The 19,213-nt window shown below is 29.1% G+C and overlaps 4 protein-coding genes across 4 annotated transcripts; 2 read left to right on the plus strand and 2 right to left on the minus strand.

The window, feature by feature from the left end:
• Positions 1–1,792: 1,792 nt before the first annotated feature.
• On the minus strand, positions 1,793–7,810 carry LOC124535829 (dnaJ homolog subfamily C member 5 homolog). Its single transcript, XM_047112198.1, has 2 exons — positions 7,054–7,810; positions 1,793–3,133 (listed from the first exon to the last, which is right to left on the minus strand). The coding sequence occupies exons 1-2, from the start codon at positions 7,631–7,633 to the stop codon at positions 3,108–3,110; spliced, it is 606 nt and encodes a 201-aa protein (XP_046968154.1). The 5' UTR covers positions 7,634–7,810; the 3' UTR covers positions 1,793–3,107.
• A 618-nt stretch (positions 7,811–8,428) lies between these two features.
• On the plus strand, positions 8,429–9,456 carry LOC124537750 (protein Mpv17). The gene is made up of 2 exons (XM_047114643.1): positions 8,429–8,879; positions 8,958–9,456. Exons 1-2 carry the CDS (start codon positions 8,682–8,684, stop codon positions 9,312–9,314), a joined length of 555 nt encoding a protein of 184 aa, XP_046970599.1. The 5' UTR covers positions 8,429–8,681; the 3' UTR covers positions 9,315–9,456.
• A 2,089-nt stretch (positions 9,457–11,545) lies between these two features.
• On the plus strand, positions 11,546–15,114 carry LOC124538007 (S-formylglutathione hydrolase). The gene is made up of 5 exons (XM_047115014.1): positions 11,546–11,726; positions 12,568–12,791; positions 13,224–13,469; positions 13,961–14,180; positions 14,518–15,114. Exons 2-5 carry the CDS (start codon positions 12,577–12,579, stop codon positions 14,698–14,700), a joined length of 864 nt encoding a protein of 287 aa, XP_046970970.1. The 5' UTR covers positions 11,546–11,726; positions 12,568–12,576; the 3' UTR covers positions 14,701–15,114.
• Positions 14,806–18,474, minus strand: LOC124537998 (presenilins-associated rhomboid-like protein, mitochondrial). Its single transcript, XM_047115002.1, has 9 exons — positions 18,337–18,474; positions 17,955–18,147; positions 17,743–17,871; positions 17,241–17,403; positions 16,927–17,022; positions 16,554–16,678; positions 16,122–16,223; positions 15,866–15,963; positions 14,806–15,383 (listed from the first exon to the last, which is right to left on the minus strand). The coding sequence occupies exons 1-9, from the start codon at positions 18,381–18,383 to the stop codon at positions 15,293–15,295; spliced, it is 1,044 nt and encodes a 347-aa protein (XP_046970958.1). The 5' UTR covers positions 18,384–18,474; the 3' UTR covers positions 14,806–15,292.
• Positions 18,475–19,213: the final 739 nt, after the last annotated feature.

Raw genomic sequence — 19,213 nt, forward strand, 5'->3', positions numbered from 1 at the left:
GTAACGGTTGTTTATAGCGAAATTAAAAAGTTTTCGTTTTTAATACATAGCCCTAAATACTTCAGTTAAACGTTTACTTGTGTGAGCGTATTGTTTTAATGTAATTATATTAAAGGCTTAACACAATATAAAATGGATTTTAAGACTTTGACGATACATAAGTATGCGAGTAGGTCAAAGTTATTTATAGTCATTTCAAAGTAAGAGAAATAAATTACAGTTTTTGTAAAATAGGATAGTTACAAATTTCAAGATAAAGTTAAAATAGCAGCATCACATTTGATCGTCGAGAAAAAATCTACAACTAAAATCTAGAAAAACTGGCAACAGGAGCTCAGCGCAACTATTTTTTTCATATCATCTTAGTTTAAAAATTGTATTTACAATGTTTTTTCATTTTTCTATTTGAAAAGTTCTGGAGGCGATCTATCATCACCATCTAAAAATTCATCAGTTTTATAAGATCCTGTAACTTAATGCTTTTTTTGCATTTGAGTAATTTTCTAGGGGCATGTTGTAAAAGCGTGTATATTGCCCGAGAAAATATTTTTTAACTCTGTAGTCGGGTAACATTCGTAACTGACTTATGGTCGTTACACTCGTTCAAGTAGTATATATTTCACAATTATTTTATATTTTCATAAACATACATCTAAAATATATTGAGATGCGACAATCAATAGTTTATTTAATTTGTTTGTTGAAGAAACTTTGGTCCCTTCGAGGGTTATAGCTAAAATGTAGATCATTTTGTGCGAATAGCCCCCTACTACGAATAAACACAGCGAGTCGTATCCACATCAACCAACAATCTAATTTTCTTAACGGTGAATGCTGCAGAGCTATCTACTAGATAATCCATTAAGAACCCTGCCCGCTGCTAGAAGGTCATTTGTGAATAAAAGAATTGGACCAAGAATAAATCCTTGATCTCTTGCCATTAACATCAACCCTTTGTATTCGATTACTCGGGTACGAAATTAAAAGATGACGCCATTAATACTGTAGAAGCTAGTGACGAGAGATACAGCGGCAATTACATAATTCAAGTAATTTATTAATATATTCATTTAATAAAAATCTATTAAGATAACACTCAACTTCAGATCTTACAACAGAAATTAAGTCGGAATTTCGGACACTATTGCAGGTGACATTACAATTAAGGACAGTTTAATAACTGGTATAAATAAAAATTCGAATCAAGCGGAAGTTTGTGCTCTTGACATGGCCTGCCTCAATTATTTATACCTAAACCTCCTTAAGCTATGTAAAACCTCTACACCTGTACTTTTATTTTGAAGGAATATCTCAACAAAGATCCTTTATGTAAAAATTCTCGTCGAAACAGGTGCGGTACCATCATGCAGGTGCGTTGCTGCCCTTTAATGACTGAATAGTTTCTTTTCTTGAACACTGTTGAGCACTAGGCTATATATGGAAGTAGAATTATTAAATTATACCTAATTATATTTACAAAATATGTTAATTTATATCGAGATTCTCCTTCTTGTTTTTCTCGCTGGAAAAACGCCTGTATGCCTTTTTACCACATAATGTGAGGGGTATGCGCGGAAGGTGCCGGAATACGAACTAAATAAGCGGTACCCATTGTGTCTTTTCGAGGGACTTCACGGGAACGCTTGCGCATACAACAGTACACGTCCCGAAAAGAAGATATTTTCCTCTTAATCTGACACTTGCTATTGAACGTAGCAAAAAAATTACTTACCGAACGAATGGTATATTTTGGGTAAATTTAGTTTAGAAACTAAATGAGTGAAATAGATCATCAGAGTTCAACTGTATTTATATTTATTATTTAATATCAAGTTACAATACGTTATAATACACCTATCATAAGCGAAAGCTTATTTGGAAATCGTTTAAAAACAGCGGATTTAAATACAAATTTATTCTACATCGATATAAGACGACACCATTAATGGAATTGAACATTATTTAAATTATCATCATAAACCGGTAACCGGTCTTGTTTTTAAACGAACATTTCGTAATCTATACTTCTGACGAAACATTAATTCTTACTTACCACGTGTACGGTGTTAACATCTCGGATGAGACATTGTCGTACAAAGTCTACATTATATAAATAGAATTATTTTAAATATTATACATCTATCATGATTTGTGTGCAACGAATTTTGTGAATTAAGTCTGATTTACATACAATTTAAATATAGAGACATTATCTCTTGCTAAGACACTGCTTTTTATAATTAACTTATAGCTTAAAAAGTGCTCTAAATTATAGCCTATAATCACTGTAATGCAAGTTGAATCTTTTTTTTTATTTATTATCATAATAATAATAATCATACAGGCATATTAATTATAATTTTTAAGCTAAAACTATCGACATATAATCTTAGATATTATATAACTTTTGATTTCAAATCTAACCAAAAATTATAAAACAAACTTAGAACTATTGCTCTACGTGTAAAATCGATTATTTAACGTATTTTCGTTAACGTAATATCCATAATTTAAAGCATTTCTTGCATGTGCCAATATACAACATTTTAACATGTACTTAATGAATTATAATAATTGTAGTAATATTGTATTAGCAGTATTATTTTTTGTAAATACTTGACCTTAAAATGAAATCAATAAACAACAAGGCAAAGAAAGTAGGCCGAGTCTAAAAAGTGGCAGTATTCCAAAGCCCTATTCTTTAAACATCCATTTCGTAGTTCTTTATTTTGATATAGCGCAGGATAAAACTGGTTACAAATTGCATTGTTTTATTAAAACCTGGCCATTTTATTATTTTATTTATATTTACTACCACATTAATTACCAAAATAACAAAAAAAGAAGTGTAAAAAAACATAAAATTCAAAAAGGCTCATCGCGTAGTTAAATATCATCGAAATATAATAGCCGCGAACGATGGCACAAATTTTAAACTAGTAGTTAATAAATAACAATAAACCAATACTTAAATAAATAAATATAAAAAATAACGTAAACATAAAAATATTTTACGCTTACAACTGTAAGAAGCTGGCATGTTGGTGGTTATAAGTAGTCAGTTCCTCATTTCTCTTACAATTAACGTTAGACTAGCTGTAAATACTTCATGTGTATTTTGGAATACTGCTCCCTGAAAATAAGAAATTAACACATACATTTTTAACTTTTACTATGTGCCAATATTAACTATATATTTTTATAATTTATTAATTAATTAGTTCGTTTTAATAAATGAATGGGCGACGTTGATTTAATTGATAGATATTTTTTTAATATGCAGAAATTTATTCGATTGAAAGTATCAGGTGTAATTACAATTAACATTTTATAATTCGACACTCATGTAATAAATACTCGTTGACTAGTATCATAACATTAATATACACGTAGTATAGGAAATCTGTTATTATTTCTAAGGTAGGTAATAAGTATATAATGTTTTACTTTTTATTTTTTAACAGACAATTTACCGAATTACATTAATAAGTAGTTTAATTAAATGATTGTTTTTTATAAAGACGTAGGGCCGTTCATATATTATGTGCCTAAAATTTTATTAATCGTTGGCCTGTTATAATGCCACAATACGAAAATCTTATGAAATCGATATTAGGATGAATATGTACTAACTTATATATCTACTAAACATAATGATATCGGACAAATATCAGATTGTTGCAGACTGCTACATAGTATATGGACAGCCATATGAACAGCGCCGGCTCTAGGGTAGAGCGAAGGAAGCGGTCGCTATTAGAATTGTAAGCAAAAATAAAATTTTATAGGCATTTCTACGCACTCGTACACGGAACAGCGCGGCTGGGACTCGAATGGCCAGTCTTACCGGTTTATTTTCTAAATAAAGTGTAACAAAGGCGCCGAAACACTCATTTGTCTACCCTGATAAATGGTTAGAGCAGACGCCGCATTTGCAACAATTGTTTTTTTTAAGTTCTTTTAAAACTTCTTGATAAGGAATGATAGATTCTTACTTCTGTTTTCAATTTAAATTATGATAGATATACAACAAACTATGTTACAAATGATTTACATCTGATGTTTTTGATGGTGCTAAAATAGGGAACATTTAACATCTTATACCTCCGATATAGTAATTGATATATACTACCTAATGACATGAACATATTCGTTTTTAATATTAGACATAACTTTCAGTTTTATCATGAAGTAATAAAAGAAGCTACTAGTATACCATTGACTATCTAAAAATTATATATAAGAAAGTTGAAACTGAGTTACAATAGCCACAATAGTTGAATGATCTAATTATATATGAAAGATTAACCTTAAACATAATGTGACGTTAAAAATATTTATAATTATAGTAAAAACTTATTTTCCTGATATAGGGACAAGACAATATAATGTTATTATAATTTCGAACCCTACTAGTGAAACTTACAAAGTTGTGTTGTTTTTTAAAAGCAAAACTTTAAAAACACAATTATCACTATCTATCAATTAGTAACATTTTATAAAGTCAACAATATTAAAAAGCCATGTCCTCAATATATTATTATACAATCAACTACCACCATATTACAACATAACTACTGTCTGCTACTTATAAATAAACCTAATATTATATTTTTATTTAAGAGAGATAGTTTAACGAAATACTGGACAAATTTCTCCTCTAGCATTCTAGCAAACATCTTAAGATTTGTTTATCTTAACATTATGTCATAAGTTAATATTTTGGTCACGGTACACAGTTAACAGAATAATCTGTAGGAGACCCTTGCTGCCTTCTATGAAAATGGAAAAAAATCTGCTCCATTTATTTATATTATCTTCCTGGATCGATTAAAATATTTTTTTAATACTATTATTACTCTTGTAATTCTCAATTCCATAACTTTTTCCATATTAATATTAAAAAATAATATAAGTTCAGACAATTTCAACAAACACAATGTCAAATAGATTTGTATAAAAACATTGGAAGAACGAAGTGTGACAATGAATGCCAGCGGGTCACTCTTCAGTGGCTTTAACAAACCGAGTGCACTCCAAGCTCAGTTTCATCAAAGCATTTTCGATGACACAAAACTTTTTTAATCTCATTTCAAAAAGATTAACTACTTTAACATTGAGCTTAATAGACCATATGAATACATGTTTTAAACAAAATTATTTTTTTTATTTTAAGACAATTACACCCTTTAATTATAATATGACATTGTTATATTTTTATCTAATGTGTGTAATAATATCATGACTTATTTAAACAATTAAATTGACATCATATTAATAACAAAAATGATATATATTTAAATTATCTTTAAAGAATTATATTTCATAGAAACATAGCTATTAATGACTTCAAGTGAGTAGTTTAAGACCATTTGAATCAATCTTTCATTGGCATTTATTTTTTTAATATGTTAGTGATAGTGATACCATATACGAAAATAAATGAAACCTCCTTGGACAAAAAACATTGTCATTGTACAATAAGTTTCAAATCAATAACATTAATTTTATATATTCATTCTCAAATGTGTAATGTGAAATAAGAACCAAGCCTGGCAAACTCGATTTATCTTCATAAACTTTAGTACTATTCATGTACTAATGTTATGCAATTTCAAAGATAGTTGTCTATTTCTTTTTGTTATCTATCATTCTAATTAATAAAGGCAGGAATGTTTATATTTTGCAATATGTTAACTAATATGTGCAAGATAAACACTGATAAATGACATTAAAATCACTATTAATTTATGTCTAAGCCTTAATTACATATTGAGATAATTTTTAACGAGAAATGTGAGTTAATTCTTAAGCTAAATAAAAATAAATGTCAACAACCAAAACAAGGGTAATATTCTAGTATATTCTCTCATAGAAGTTAATTGAATAAATAATAAAATTATACTTCTTTATGTTTAAGCAATATTTTTACAATCTTTTATACTGAAATCTTAATATAAATCACAATAACATTATGTGATTAGGAGGAAAATTAATTATTACAATTCGATAAACAGAACTTGTTTTAACAAATTATGTAAATCTATGTGGCCATTGGTATTATTGATGAACCATTTATGGTACTTATATAATTATCTTTGTCTTGCTTATCTCTTTAAAATTCTAGAATTTCTTTTACTAAATCCCTATGTAGTAGTAGTCATCAAATATTTTGCTAACCAACAGCTTGTTATTGTGAGGTGATTTAGTTAAATAATGTAGCATCTTCTTCTTTCAAATGTAATATCATTGATGAAAGAAAGAGAGGCATCAGTCTTTAACTAAACATCCCCATAATATTGAGAGTAGCTGCTCTTCATTATTTATAAGCAGTGTATGACAAAAACTAGTTCATCACAAGTGCTTATATCTCAAATATTGTTTACATTTTACTAGTTTAACTAAAATCATAAATATTTTAAAGAATACCCTTGTGAATGTGTGTTTTATTTCTAAATTAGAAGTGAATAAATAGCTTTCTTCTTGAATTACATAATAAAAAGGAAGCAATGATCAATACAATTTAAAGTTTTTATAACGTCTACACATTTTGTCTTTACACAAATTCTTAAAACAGCAAACAAGCTCTAATTAAATATATACAATTATAATGTACAAAGTGATTAATAAGTATTTCATTTCTAATTGTTGAATCCAAGAATTAACATAACATTTTTAAAATTGGTTAAATAATATTCTTTTAAATACTTATGCCTTATTACTGTCAGAATAACTAATCACCTAGGAATTCTCAATCTGCAGATTAGATAATACCTCATATCTTGAAAATTAATAAAAACATTTTTAAGCCTTTATGTGTCACATTTGTATTTTTTTCCCATTAACCTACATCCAACACAAATTATTGGTATTTAAATAACTCATAACTTACATTGTCCTACAAAGCTTAAAAAATTAGAGTAAATATACATTTTCCCATTATCTGAATAAATTAAAAGAAAAATATGATGAAATGTATGTGTAAAGCAATAAAGTTTATATGCTATAACTTGCAATGATCGTGTTAATGCGAAATTCCATAATTAACCCCACCTGTGTTGAGACCCGTGTTCTCGGATACGCCTGGAGCTGGCGCCGGCATGGCAATGGGTGGTGCCTGTTCACCAGACGGGCGGCCTTCTCCACCTGGCTGCATCGTCACCGGTTGTATCCCGTCTGAATCGTCTCGTTCAAGGGTATGGTAATCACCAGACTCTTCTGGTGGTCGCGGTTTGCATTTGTTACAGCAGAAGTTACAACAGCAGCAAAGACAGCAACAGCAGTAACATCCGGTCAAGATACAACTAATAACGAGAAGGGCTTTGCACCAAGGACTAGTGACAGTGAAGTAGAAGTTGACATTTTCTTCTCCAAATTGCTCAGCTATGTATAATCCGAGGGAGCCATAGTTGTCATAGATATTTCTCTTTGTAGCGTCACTTAATATTTTGTGAGCACGATTCACCTCTTTAAACTTTTCCGCTGCCTCTGGATTATTTGAGTTTTTATCCGGATGATATTTCAATGCTAATTTACGATAACTTTTTTTGACATCATCGGCGGTTGCAGTTTTGGGTACCTGCAGTATTTGATACAGGCTATCGCCCGCAGTTGATAATTTCCTTTTGTCCATGTTTCAACTTCTATCTTCCAATTAGTAAAGGATTATAAATTAAAGATTTTACGATGAATAATTATTACTCACACGCGAAAATCATTAAACCGATCTTGTTCACAATCTTTCCCTTTTTTACGAATTTACAATGGACAGATAAGACTAAGACCGAAGATTTGAGAGGATAAACAGAGTATATTCATTTATGAATGTTTGGTTTATGATAAATAATTGTTGTCTATGCTTTATGTTATTTCTGACAATGTAACAAAAAAAAAATAAAACTTAATATGCTTTTAATGTTTACTCTACTACTTACATAATAATTTATTATATTTGCTGATTAACATTATACTGAACTATTGTACTAGGTAAAAGCATAATCCAAAAATTAATAACTCCAATTATATTTTTTTTGTTTATCAGAGTATTTTAGATTTTCACGACATTAAACTAAATAATATTATTTGGAAACAAATAATTTGGTCAAATTATATATCAGTTTTTATTTAACTTGCAATATTTATTCTTGCAAGCCGAATAACAACAACTTCCTCCTATCCTACGGAGAAGAAATTTTAAATATTAGTTCGGATTCATTCTGTTTTGTTGGTTGAGTTTAATAAACATAATTTCATTACATGATAATGAGTTGATGCCAATCATTGGAACTTCTCAACAGCCAACAAAAGAGACTTTATCTACAATAAAAGCTGTTTTTAAGTTTAATTATTTGAATAATCTGTTATAAGGTTACTAATTGTATATTGTCTGTTGTCTTCTCTATGTACCAAGACAGACAAGAATGTTTGACTTTGACACTTGACAGTAGATAGTAGCATGTTAAATGTTTATTATATAAACAAAGTCAAACACCGAATACTGTATTAAACATTGAAAGCTCGCAAATACACGTTATACAATAAAGACAAAATATTAACATAAGTATTAATTAAAATAAATAACTTTAGTTTTTTATGTATTGTCTGATCTATATAAAATAATTTAGCTTTTTACCAAACCGTTTTAATGACCATTTGCAGTTAAAAATAGCATTATTTTTACCATGGCGAGCGCTCGTGGAATATTTCAATTATATCAAAAACTCCTTAGCAATCGACCTTATTTAGTGCAAGCTATCCAAGCAGGAACATTGATGGGTGCTGGCGATATTATTTCACAAACTTGCATAGAAAATAAAAGTGTTGAAAATTTTGACTATAAGAGGACGATAAAGTTTTCAAGCATTGGGTTTTTTGTTGGAGTAAGTTGTGACAGAAAGTAATGAACACGTAAGTGACACTTCTACTGAATTTTATTGTAAATATTGTGTATATTGCAGGGTCCAGCTTTACGAGCCTGGTATGGATTATTGAACAAACATGTTGGAGTTGGTGGTAAAACAGTGGCTATCAAGAAAGTTTTCGTTGATCAAGCTATATTTGCTCCAGGGTTTTTATTTTTTATATTAATTGCTGTGGGTACAATGCAAGGAAAATCTTGGGAATCTATTAAAACTGATATTGATGCCAATTATATGGATGTTCTAAAAACAAATTATTATATTTGGCCATGGGTACAGTTAGCTAATTTTTATTATATTCCATTACAATATCAAGTATTAATTGTACAGTCAGTTGCACTTTTTTGGAATACTTATTTGTCATGGAAAACAAATCATAAAAGGTTATTAGAATAAGGCTGTTTTAATGTAGAATATTGCAATTTTTTTACTATGTGGATAAGTAGATTTGTAGCAACTGAAAGGATCTCGTAGACAACCCATGGCTTTTGCAAATATAAAAAATGTTTAATTGAAGGTAATAAATAAATGTATTAATTTTGGTTTTTTATTACATATAAGAATATGTTCTATGAATAAAAATGGAGTAAAACAACATGCCTAAAAATGCCATTGCAACATAACTTTCTTATAAAACTTTAATATAAAAATAGGTACCGAAAAAAGATTAGTAACTTTATTTTACCTATATTTTTTTCATTATTATTTTATGGAAAAACAATAAATATAAACATTCAACTTATTAAAAGTTATATAGTAAAGCAGTAAATATTTTAGATATTGGATTACTTAATTTTTATTAGCCAAGCCAAGACAACCAAGAACAGATAAAATATCACATCAAAATAAAAAATGTTCTAAACAAAATCCCAAAAGTCCCCTTTGATCCATGTCCCACTAATAAAGTTATGGGATATTTTTATGTGATAGTTGGCAAACGAGCAGGAGGCCCACCTGATGGAAAGTGACCATGGATATCTGCAGCACCAGGAGGCTTACAGGTGTGTTGCCGGCCTTTAATGAATGAGTATGCTCTATTCTTGGAGGTTTACATGTCGTATCGCTTCGGAAAAAACGCCGGCGAAAGCTATTTAGAACAACAAAAGAAAGATCCATCCAAAAATCCAGCTTTATTGTAATTTTGCCGAAATGTAAAGCCTTTATTCGCTGGACTATAAATAAATATTAGATTTTTCAACAAATGAACGCGACGGGTGAACGCCATATACGCTTGCCCGTTCTCACGTGATATACATATTTAGTTTAACCTACTTGGAGAGCGTCTCTGGATGTTAACGGGTTTTGGAAAATCAGGGCATCAAGGTCGATGTTGGCTATGCATGCTCTAACTTCAAATTCGTCAATTCTAGAGTTCAACGAAGCTGCGTACTATATACCTGCTCTGTTTCTTCTGCATTTCAATGACTTATTGTAAATCAGCAACGTTCACTGCTATGCAGACGAAAGTGCCTACCGTAGACAGTAAATCCACCAGTCGTGCTTATATTATTTTTATGGAAACTCTAAAACCGGAACAAGTTTGTATCTGAAATTGCGATTTCGTTGAACAAAATATCGGGCTGGGCTCGACTAAATCGAGCCCAAGTTAATCCCAAAAATACAGAAGTCTGCGCGTTAATCATTGAAAATCACTCTTTGTCGTATCTCTACGATTTGATAATATTTCCATTGCTGCTACAGCTACTGTCAAAATACTTGGCTTTTATGTTTCGGATCTCATTCAGCTTCATTTTTTTATGCTAAATTCGAATCAAAATATTCTTGGTGTGCTCAGTAAGGCAAGACGGTACTTCACGTCGGCCCCTTAAACTACAGAAGGCGAAAATTCAGCCTCACGCAGGTCATTCTTCTTACCTCTGGCCGTGTCTGGCCCAGTACCAGCTTCTTCCATTTGACCACTCTACGTAGAGATGTTGGATAACTTTGCAAATTCTACTGCATTTGCCATAGAAAATTAAGGAAATGTTTCGATAATACCGGCTACTTGAATTTTACCATCAGACATCGCGTCAATATTCTAAGTTTATTCCGGACCATTTAGATGACTGAAAATCGGCCACAGCGGGATTTTTAAGAGATTTTCTGCCTAGCACACTCACTGTGGAACCACTTAACCGAAAGCCTCATTGAAAGCTTTCTGTAAAGCTCTAGATGAATTGGGGAAACTTGAGTTCCTAAGATCAATATTAAAAATCCTTGCTTGCAATTACCCTGAACTAAACTAAACGAAACTGTAACTTTTTTGAATTGTTGAAATTAGAAGAGCTTTTGGTGAAATATTATTTTAAGGTATTTCTAATACTGTTAAAGCCGTCTTGTGAAGAATCTCCTATTAATACAAATCATCCCTATTTTCAAGAAAGAATATTTGAATAAAATATATTCAATATCCGGTATTCCCCAGTATTTTTTTACTATTGGAATTCGTGACAAGATATTAAATTTAGTCTAATTATTTATTTTACCTCTAATAAACGACAAGATTCATACGAAAGATTTTTGATATATATATTTTTATACAATAGTACTATTCAGAACTATCATTTTGTTAACTGATATTTATTTTAATAAAAGCAACACTTTGCCTTTAGACGACTGACTTTTGAGAACTGTGTGACGTATCTCCGGCCTCCGCCCGAATTTCAATTCAAATGTCAAAAACACCTCGCCGGTCAAACTGATTAACAAAAATATCTTTTATGTCTAAGAGCCTAGTGAAACTTATACGTCAATTTTGCTTTTGCGAAAGGAATAAACATTATTAAATTTACAAGAAGTATTATAAAGGTAACTGAAGTAATATTTAAAATTAAATACGGGTTTTCATATCATACATAATCATATTATAATAGAACTACATAATTTAAATTATTATTAACATCATTATATTGAATTATTTTAAGCCGTTATCTCATATTCGACTGATAACCAAAAAAGTTCATGCAGTATTAAAGGATTAAAAAATAAATATATAATATAACTATCGCGGTTTTTTTTATAAATGTATAATACTAATGAGTTACCTACGTTACGTGTTTTTACGTATTTGGTCGATTAGCATTAGTGTGTAAATGAAAGATTCATCCATAAGTCATATATTTTAAGTTATATGGAAAAACTGATGATTTATTTCAAATTACAAGCTTTTGTTAAAATGAGATTTCCACCTAACTAATTGAACTGAAGTTTTGAAAATTTTCTGCTTTTTGTATATTTATTGAGACTGTTCCTTGAAATGTTTTTTTTTTTTTTTTTAATATTAATAAGCTTATTCATCTCATATTTAGAACTGGTTTGTAGTAATTATACCAAAAAATATAAAAAAATTCCGAGATATATTTTAGTTGCATAAATTTCATGTATGCAAGCAAAATTATTTCTGCCTTTTTATTTTATTTATGTATATTAATACTATTTATAATAAAGATTTTAAGTAAATTAATTAATTTAACAATTGGCAGAGTATTTAAATAACAATCTTTTATATAATTTTTTTTTGCTATCATACAAATAGACTTGAGTACAACAGTTTTGAATAATGTTTTTTATTGTTACAATGCAGTAGCAATAAAATACATAGCTTTATAAAGCATAGACATAGCTTCAACACAAAATTAAAATATTTCAGTATCTGAAAATGGAAGGGCTAGAATTAGTGTCATCAAACAAGGTGTTTGGAGGGTTTCAAAAGGTATACTCCCATCAGTCAACCGAATTGCAATGTAAAATGAACTTTTCCATCTACCTGCCACCACAAGCAGAAGGTGGCGATGTCAAGTTGCCGGTTATCTACTATCTCTCTGGACTTACTTGCAATGAACAAAATTTTATTACAAAGTCAGGTTTTCAAAGGTAATAAAATAATAAATATAAATTTATAATTGCATAAAATTTTACTTAATGACTAAGAAAGGTATAGTCGAATTCATAATGTAAATTTTTATCAATATATAAACTTATCACACTGACATGACCTATTTGATATGTTAATTTAAACATTTGCCATTTATATAAATTTAATACAATTTGTTACCATGCATTTTGGACGAACAATTTTGCCTCTTTATTTATTTAAATTTTATTACGTATACATATTTATATTTCTTTGTGCTTTAAACTCAATGAAGTAATAAAGTTGAGACTGTATATACGTCATTTTTTGTAAAAAAAATATGTATATTTGTTTTTTAACATTTTAAGTTTCGTAGGTTTTTTGATATGTCTTTCTTCCGCTATAGACTACAGGCAGTAAATGATAAACAAAACTATTTATACCATTAACAGGTATGCAGCTGAACATGGCATTATCGTTGTTGGACCTGATACATCTCCAAGAGGTGTTAAGGTTCCTGGTGATGACGAATCCTGGGATTTTGGTGTATCAGCTGGTTTTTACCTGGATGCTACAAAAGATCCATGGTCCAAAAATTACAGAATGGGCAGTTATTTGACTAAGGAATTGTATGACCTTATCCTTCAGGCATTTAGTAACAATATTGATCCTACTAGGATTGGGATAATGGGACACAGGTAAAAATTACCATTTTAAATTGCTTAAATTATAGGAATGATTAACTTAAATTAATATACATACATAATGTGCAAAATATACATTACCATGCAAAAAGAATACATATTTATTTATTTAAATTAAATACAATAATAAATAGGGAGACATTGTTTTTGTAACAAATAAATGAAAAATTTACAAAGTAGCATGTTTGCAGGTGTATAATATTATAAGCTATTACTTGTCCACTTCAATGGGCAATAAAAATAGGGGGAAGGATAGACAGAATTCAAAACTCTGAAAAGCTTATAGCTATTTACAGATATACCCATGTGGATTGGTCATAGTCTCATACATATATATTCACTATTTTTCATAAGATTTATGCACAGAGGAAGAAAAAAAACATTGCATATATGATTAGCCTAACCTTGCTGTTTCAACCAAGTTTCAAGTGGGAATTTTACGTTGTTATTTACAATAAACACACAGCTATTTTCTTAATTTTCAGTATGGGAGGACATGGAGCTTTGGTATCTGTATTAAGAAACCCTGGTCTTTATAAATCAGTCAGTGCATTTGCACCAATATGCAACCCTACTAAATGTCCATGGGGTGAGAAGGCTTTTACTGGTTATTTGGGTGAAGATAAAAGCCAATGGGTAGAATGGGATGCAACTGAACTTGTTAAGAAATATGATGGACCTCCACTAACACTGCTCATTGATCAGGTAAGGCAAATAAAATATATTTGTAATCCAGTATCTAATAAAATCTATTATTTTATCTGTAGTAAAAGAATCACTGGTTTTTCTAAATACATGGTATTTTATGTACACACGTCAATAGCATGTAGCTTCAGCTACAATTAAAAAGTTAAATTTTTTACTGAATTTTCAATTTCGAGGAAATAGTTTTTTTCATGTTTTATAAATAATTTTTTTTTATCTATATTTTCAAGAAATTATTTTTCTGCAATTGAATTTGTAAATGATGCTTTTAATAAATTGAATGATTCAAATTCATGTAATTTGGAGTTTTGATATATTGTTTTGTTTATTATTTCAGGGTGCAGGTGACAAATTTTACATTGAAAAACAATTGCAACCTGAAAACTTAGTTGAGGCTTGCCGCTCTGTTGGTGTACCTATCATTTTGAACCTACGCGAAGGCTATGACCATTCTTACTATTACATTTCTACTTACATTGGAGAACATTTTGATTTTCATGCTAAAATACTTAAAGCTTAGATTGAACTAAGTGAAACAATTACCAAGAGCATCAAAGTATATATATTACTTAATGGTTATTGCTTTTTATGTGTAATTTTAGAAAAGTACAATATGGTCTACCTATGTTGGCTTGTTCAGTCTAATTAGGATCACTGAGATGTTCATGTCTATAAAACTTTAAAAATGATAATCGTTTTACGATTTATCTCGTATAATTATATTGTATCATGTTTGTTTCACTAGCCTAACTATTCAATAGGATGGTTTTATTAAAAAAAAAACTCAGCAGCCATATTGTGCTTTTTTAGGTATACAGTCTATTTTAATAACAGATTTATATAATATTTATTTCCATTGTGTATTTACATAACTTTCTTTGTATTAAAGGTATATATATAAAATATTTTTATGAATAAATGTTTTTTTTATTATCTTAATAGTTTTATTTAAAATAAACTACAATTTTTCAAAAGCTTATATATATTAATTATAGTCTCTATCAAAAGAGTTACCAAAATTACATTTATATATTATATGTAATTTAAATAAATATAATTTTCTCTATAACAGTTTTCAACATTTTCTAAGCTTGCTTTGATTCAATAAAATGTTATCTGGAATCCTTTCGGATACTGTGGTAATACTGAAGGAACTTGTCTCTATTTCCCCATATATGGGAATTACCCCAATAACACCAAACCCTGCAACGAAAATAATATAGTCATTATCAAGATTTTTGTTTTAAAAAATATTTCAATTGTTTAGATTCATTCTGCTTATCATACCTATTCATATGCAATTATTTATCGATTCAAATATTATTATAAGAAAAACTACTTTTAGTTATCTTAAATAACTACAGAAATAGCACAAGAAATATAATTTCTGATTACAATTAACACAAATGATATGATTCTTGTTAAAAATTTGAATAAATTACATGTTGAAAGATAAATCATAATAAATATTCAAATTAATTAAAATATTATAAAATTTGAGATGTGGTAGAGAGGTATACAAAATTGTTTTTAAAAAAAATTTAAGTACTTTTATTTATTAGAAAAAAAAGTGTTATCCATCATCCATGCCTTACAATGAAAGAGAGGCTTTATATATAAGAGGCTGAAAATTTTAAAGTTAAATGAAATATTTGAGCTACATATGTATATTCATATTAACTTACATTCCAAATAGTGCACCACCAAGATGAGCAGCATGATCAAAGAATTTCCAGCCAAGTATAACTCCAGCGAGATCAACACTCATTATAACTTTTATAGCCTAAAATGAATAGGGTTATTAGAGCATGAAGCTATAGATATAAGTCATTATTTATTGAAATAATACATATATGTAAATTTAAAATTAATTTTTAAGGTTAAATAATTCTATAATTCACATATTTGTATTAATTTCCAGAAACACAGCAAGTTACTTACAGTACCAGCAGCAAATGTATACATAGGCAGGAATATTATACTCAGTCTTGTATCAGGGTATTGCGAACAGACATATGATAACACTGCCATAATTGCTCCAGACTGGAAGAAAAGATTTGCACATCACAATTCATAATCTACATATGTTGACCTCATCATTTTATATGTATTGAAAGATCAAGACATTTATGGGTATTGATAAAAGTCATCTAATATATAAAAGTTAATGCTTGTCTTTGTTGGTATTGTATAGAGCTACACATAACTAATCAATTTTATTGAACTTTTGTTCAGATGCTGTCATAACTGTGATATATATATAGTGTCAGTTCCATGAACATATTTATGTACCCTGTAAGACTCATCTTGTGTAAAGAGGAATTTAATTTTATAATGGGCACTTACTAGTAAAAATTAAATATAAAGACTTACCGCACCCAGACTGAGACCGGGCTGATTGAGCATTACTTTATACAGGAAACTGGCAAAACTGCTTACAACGCCAGCACTCATATACATAGCAACAAATTGTTCTTTGCCCAATGATGCCACAGCAGCTATAATTAAAATTAAATGTATAAAATCTCTTTATAAACATATTGTATTCTTTTATGCATTACCATGACTTATAAAAATACATACTATGTTTTAAAATCAAAGTAACAGTATTTAAATATCATTTAAGAAGGTTATCCATCTTGCTGTTTTAATGTGGATATATATTTTATAACTCATAAGTAATTTTGAAAATGGTTTTAAGTACTGTGTACTTCATTTTTGAAAAAATAAAATTAACATTATTTACCTGGCATGAAACTATACAGCACATACATATTTGCAGCCAAATGTAATGTGGAATAATGGCTAAATGTACTGAATACCATTGGTAGACATTGCGCTTCTGTAAAAATATTTATATTTTTAATAAAAACAAAATATATAGAAAAATTATACCAAGTATTTTTAAAATGAATTTTAATGATATTCTGGATAATTTTATTCAATCTCAAGCCACAGGTCATATTATAGGGTAAGGAGACAGGTGCACTTATTATTAACTGGTCAGCTCGGCTACCTGATAGACAAATAAGAGAGTTATTTACTTATGTTATTACTTACTGCCTGATGGATTTGAACAGAAATATTTAATCATATGTGGCTGTAAAGCTCGGACTCGCCAAGCCCCAAACACCATTACATTGAGTGCTAGAATAGGATAGAAAACTCTTTCACTTTCTCTTAGTGAGTTCCACCATTTTTTTAATGGCCCTGGTTCTGATATCTGTAAATAATGGGAATATACTTGTAGTTGTAGTCACAATTTAGATATAATTCATCTACATTATGTTTATCCTTGCAAGGACTATATTAACTTTTTTTTTTTAATGTGTCGCATTTTATTTTTAAATGATAATATCCCATAGACTATCTGTTGTGCATATATAGGCATATTATTATTGTTACCATCATCTTCAATAATCTCTGATCATTCATTTTGAATATATTTGGTTAAGAAAAAATAAATTAGATTGCAAAGTTGAATCAATTAGTTTTCTCGTTTTATTCATTTATCAAAAATTACTTAATTTTATATGTAGTTAAATTATTGAAATATGCTTACTGTTTGAGATGTAATTCTTTTTTGATGGGAATTTAACCAAGCTCCTGGTCTTCTGAGAAATGAGGTTGCATGGGAGCGTAAATTTTCATATTCCCAAATTACACAACCAGCAAGACTCAGTGTTGTTACCTAATAGCAACATAAAAAGATTATTAATTTTATGAACTATATAGAGATATATTTAATATTATGAAATTGATGTATTGGCATACCCCAACTGTAAATACGAAAGGTTTGAATAGACTCTTAGCATACAAGGGACCCGAGTCTAATTGTATAATCTCTAGAGGATTAGGTTCTGATATTGGTCGACGAGCTCCTCGCCGTGAGTTGTGAAATGAGTTTCGTAGTTGTAAACGAACATTGCCCAAATTATGTGAACCCTGGAGGAATAGCGGCGACTTACTGAAAAATAATATAAAAAGTACACTAAGCTTGAAATATAACAAAGATATCAAACTTCAATATTTAAATTATCACAAAAATTAAAACATACTGAAATATAAATAAACGCAAATTATTTTATTATAAAATAATATGAATATATCAGACTCTACAAGGCCTTAGAAAAATTTGTATGAAAAATTGTCTTACCAGCATTGTGCAAATTCCGCAGCAGATTTTACATTTCTGAAAAACATATTAATTTAAATTTTTCCCTTGTGTTATTATCTTGTATTGGTGTTCATTCTTTTAATTTTGGTTATTTACATTAAAATTGACTTTTTTTTACAAAATGTTACCAGAGCAAAAATGAAATAAAATAAAATAATCGATATTCGTTAAAGATTACGAATGATTTATTTAATAAATACAAACTATAAATAAATTTTATATATAAAAATAATCCCTTCGTACATTCGTAGGCTTGTTATGATGAGTGTATACTCGAAGTATACAACATTAAATAATTGTGTATTAATAAACAATATTGACATATCTGTCGATTGATTATATAAAAATAAAATTCTACTCTTAAAATTAAAACAATATAATATCCTCAAGATAAAAATCAGCTTTGGTTTAACTGTTTCTGCGCATATCTATAACACAAGATGAAGAATTAGAGCTTTAGACGAGTTAGGTAATCTTCTGTACCGTCTGTTGAATATAATAAGTGCAATTATTATTGTTGCATAGGATTCAAGCAAGTAAACACTTAGTAAGTACAAAATAATCTTAATTAGTGAATAAAGGCAGAATATTTAAGAAAACCCCAGTTTTGTAAAGGATGCTCTATCCTTATTGCCGGTTAAGCTGACTTACATTTGAAACTTGTTGATTTTTTTTGAGTTTGACTATGTATAAAGGGGGGAAAACTGTGTGCTGGTAGATAATCCAAATTTTTGGTGGTGTGACGAAGAAAGGAATTAAACATGCAATTGACACATCGTGATACTTTTAGCCCAATTTTCATCCAACCAGAACGTTATCAAACGATTATCGATATTTCATAACTATGTTTACATAT

This window comes from Vanessa cardui, chromosome 2 (assembly GCF_905220365.1).
Source record: "Vanessa cardui chromosome 2, ilVanCard2.1, whole genome shotgun sequence".
Classification (NCBI taxonomy): Eukaryota; Metazoa; Arthropoda; class Insecta; order Lepidoptera; family Nymphalidae; genus Vanessa; species Vanessa cardui.

Bases quoted from the DNA above. Each gene is read 5' to 3' on its own strand.
- LOC124537998 (XM_047115002.1), bottom strand. From the start codon at position 18,383: ATGTTTTTCAGAAATGTAAAATCTGCTGCGGAATTTGCACAATGCTG. The intron at 17,404-17,742 runs GTAAGCATATTT...CATTATTTACAG, and splicing joins AAAGAATTACATCTCAAACA to ATATCAGAACCAGGGCCATT. The intron at 17,023-17,240 runs GTAAGTAATAAC...ATATTTTTACAG, and splicing joins CTGTTCAAATCCATCAGGCA to AAGCGCAATGTCTACCAATG.
- LOC124537750 (XM_047114643.1), top strand. From the start codon at position 8,682: ATGGCGAGCGCTCGTGGAATATTTCAATTATATCAAAAACTCCTTAGC. The intron at 8,880-8,957 runs GTAAGTTGTGAC...TGTATATTGCAG, and splicing joins GCATTGGGTTTTTTGTTGGA to GGTCCAGCTTTACGAGCCTG.
- LOC124538007 (XM_047115014.1), top strand. From the start codon at position 12,577: ATGGAAGGGCTAGAATTAGTGTCATCAAACAAGGTGTTTGGAGGGTTT. The intron at 12,792-13,223 runs GTAATAAAATAA...TACCATTAACAG, and splicing joins ACAAAGTCAGGTTTTCAAAG to GTATGCAGCTGAACATGGCA. The intron at 14,181-14,517 runs GTAAGGCAAATA...TTATTATTTCAG, and splicing joins TAACACTGCTCATTGATCAG to GGTGCAGGTGACAAATTTTA.
- LOC124535829 (XM_047112198.1), bottom strand. From the start codon at position 7,633: ATGGACAAAAGGAAATTATCAACTGCGGGCGATAGCCTGTATCAAATA. The intron at 3,134-7,053 runs GTGGGGTTAATT...TCTTATTTTCAG, and splicing joins GAACACGGGTCTCAACACAG to GGAGCAGTATTCCAAAATAC.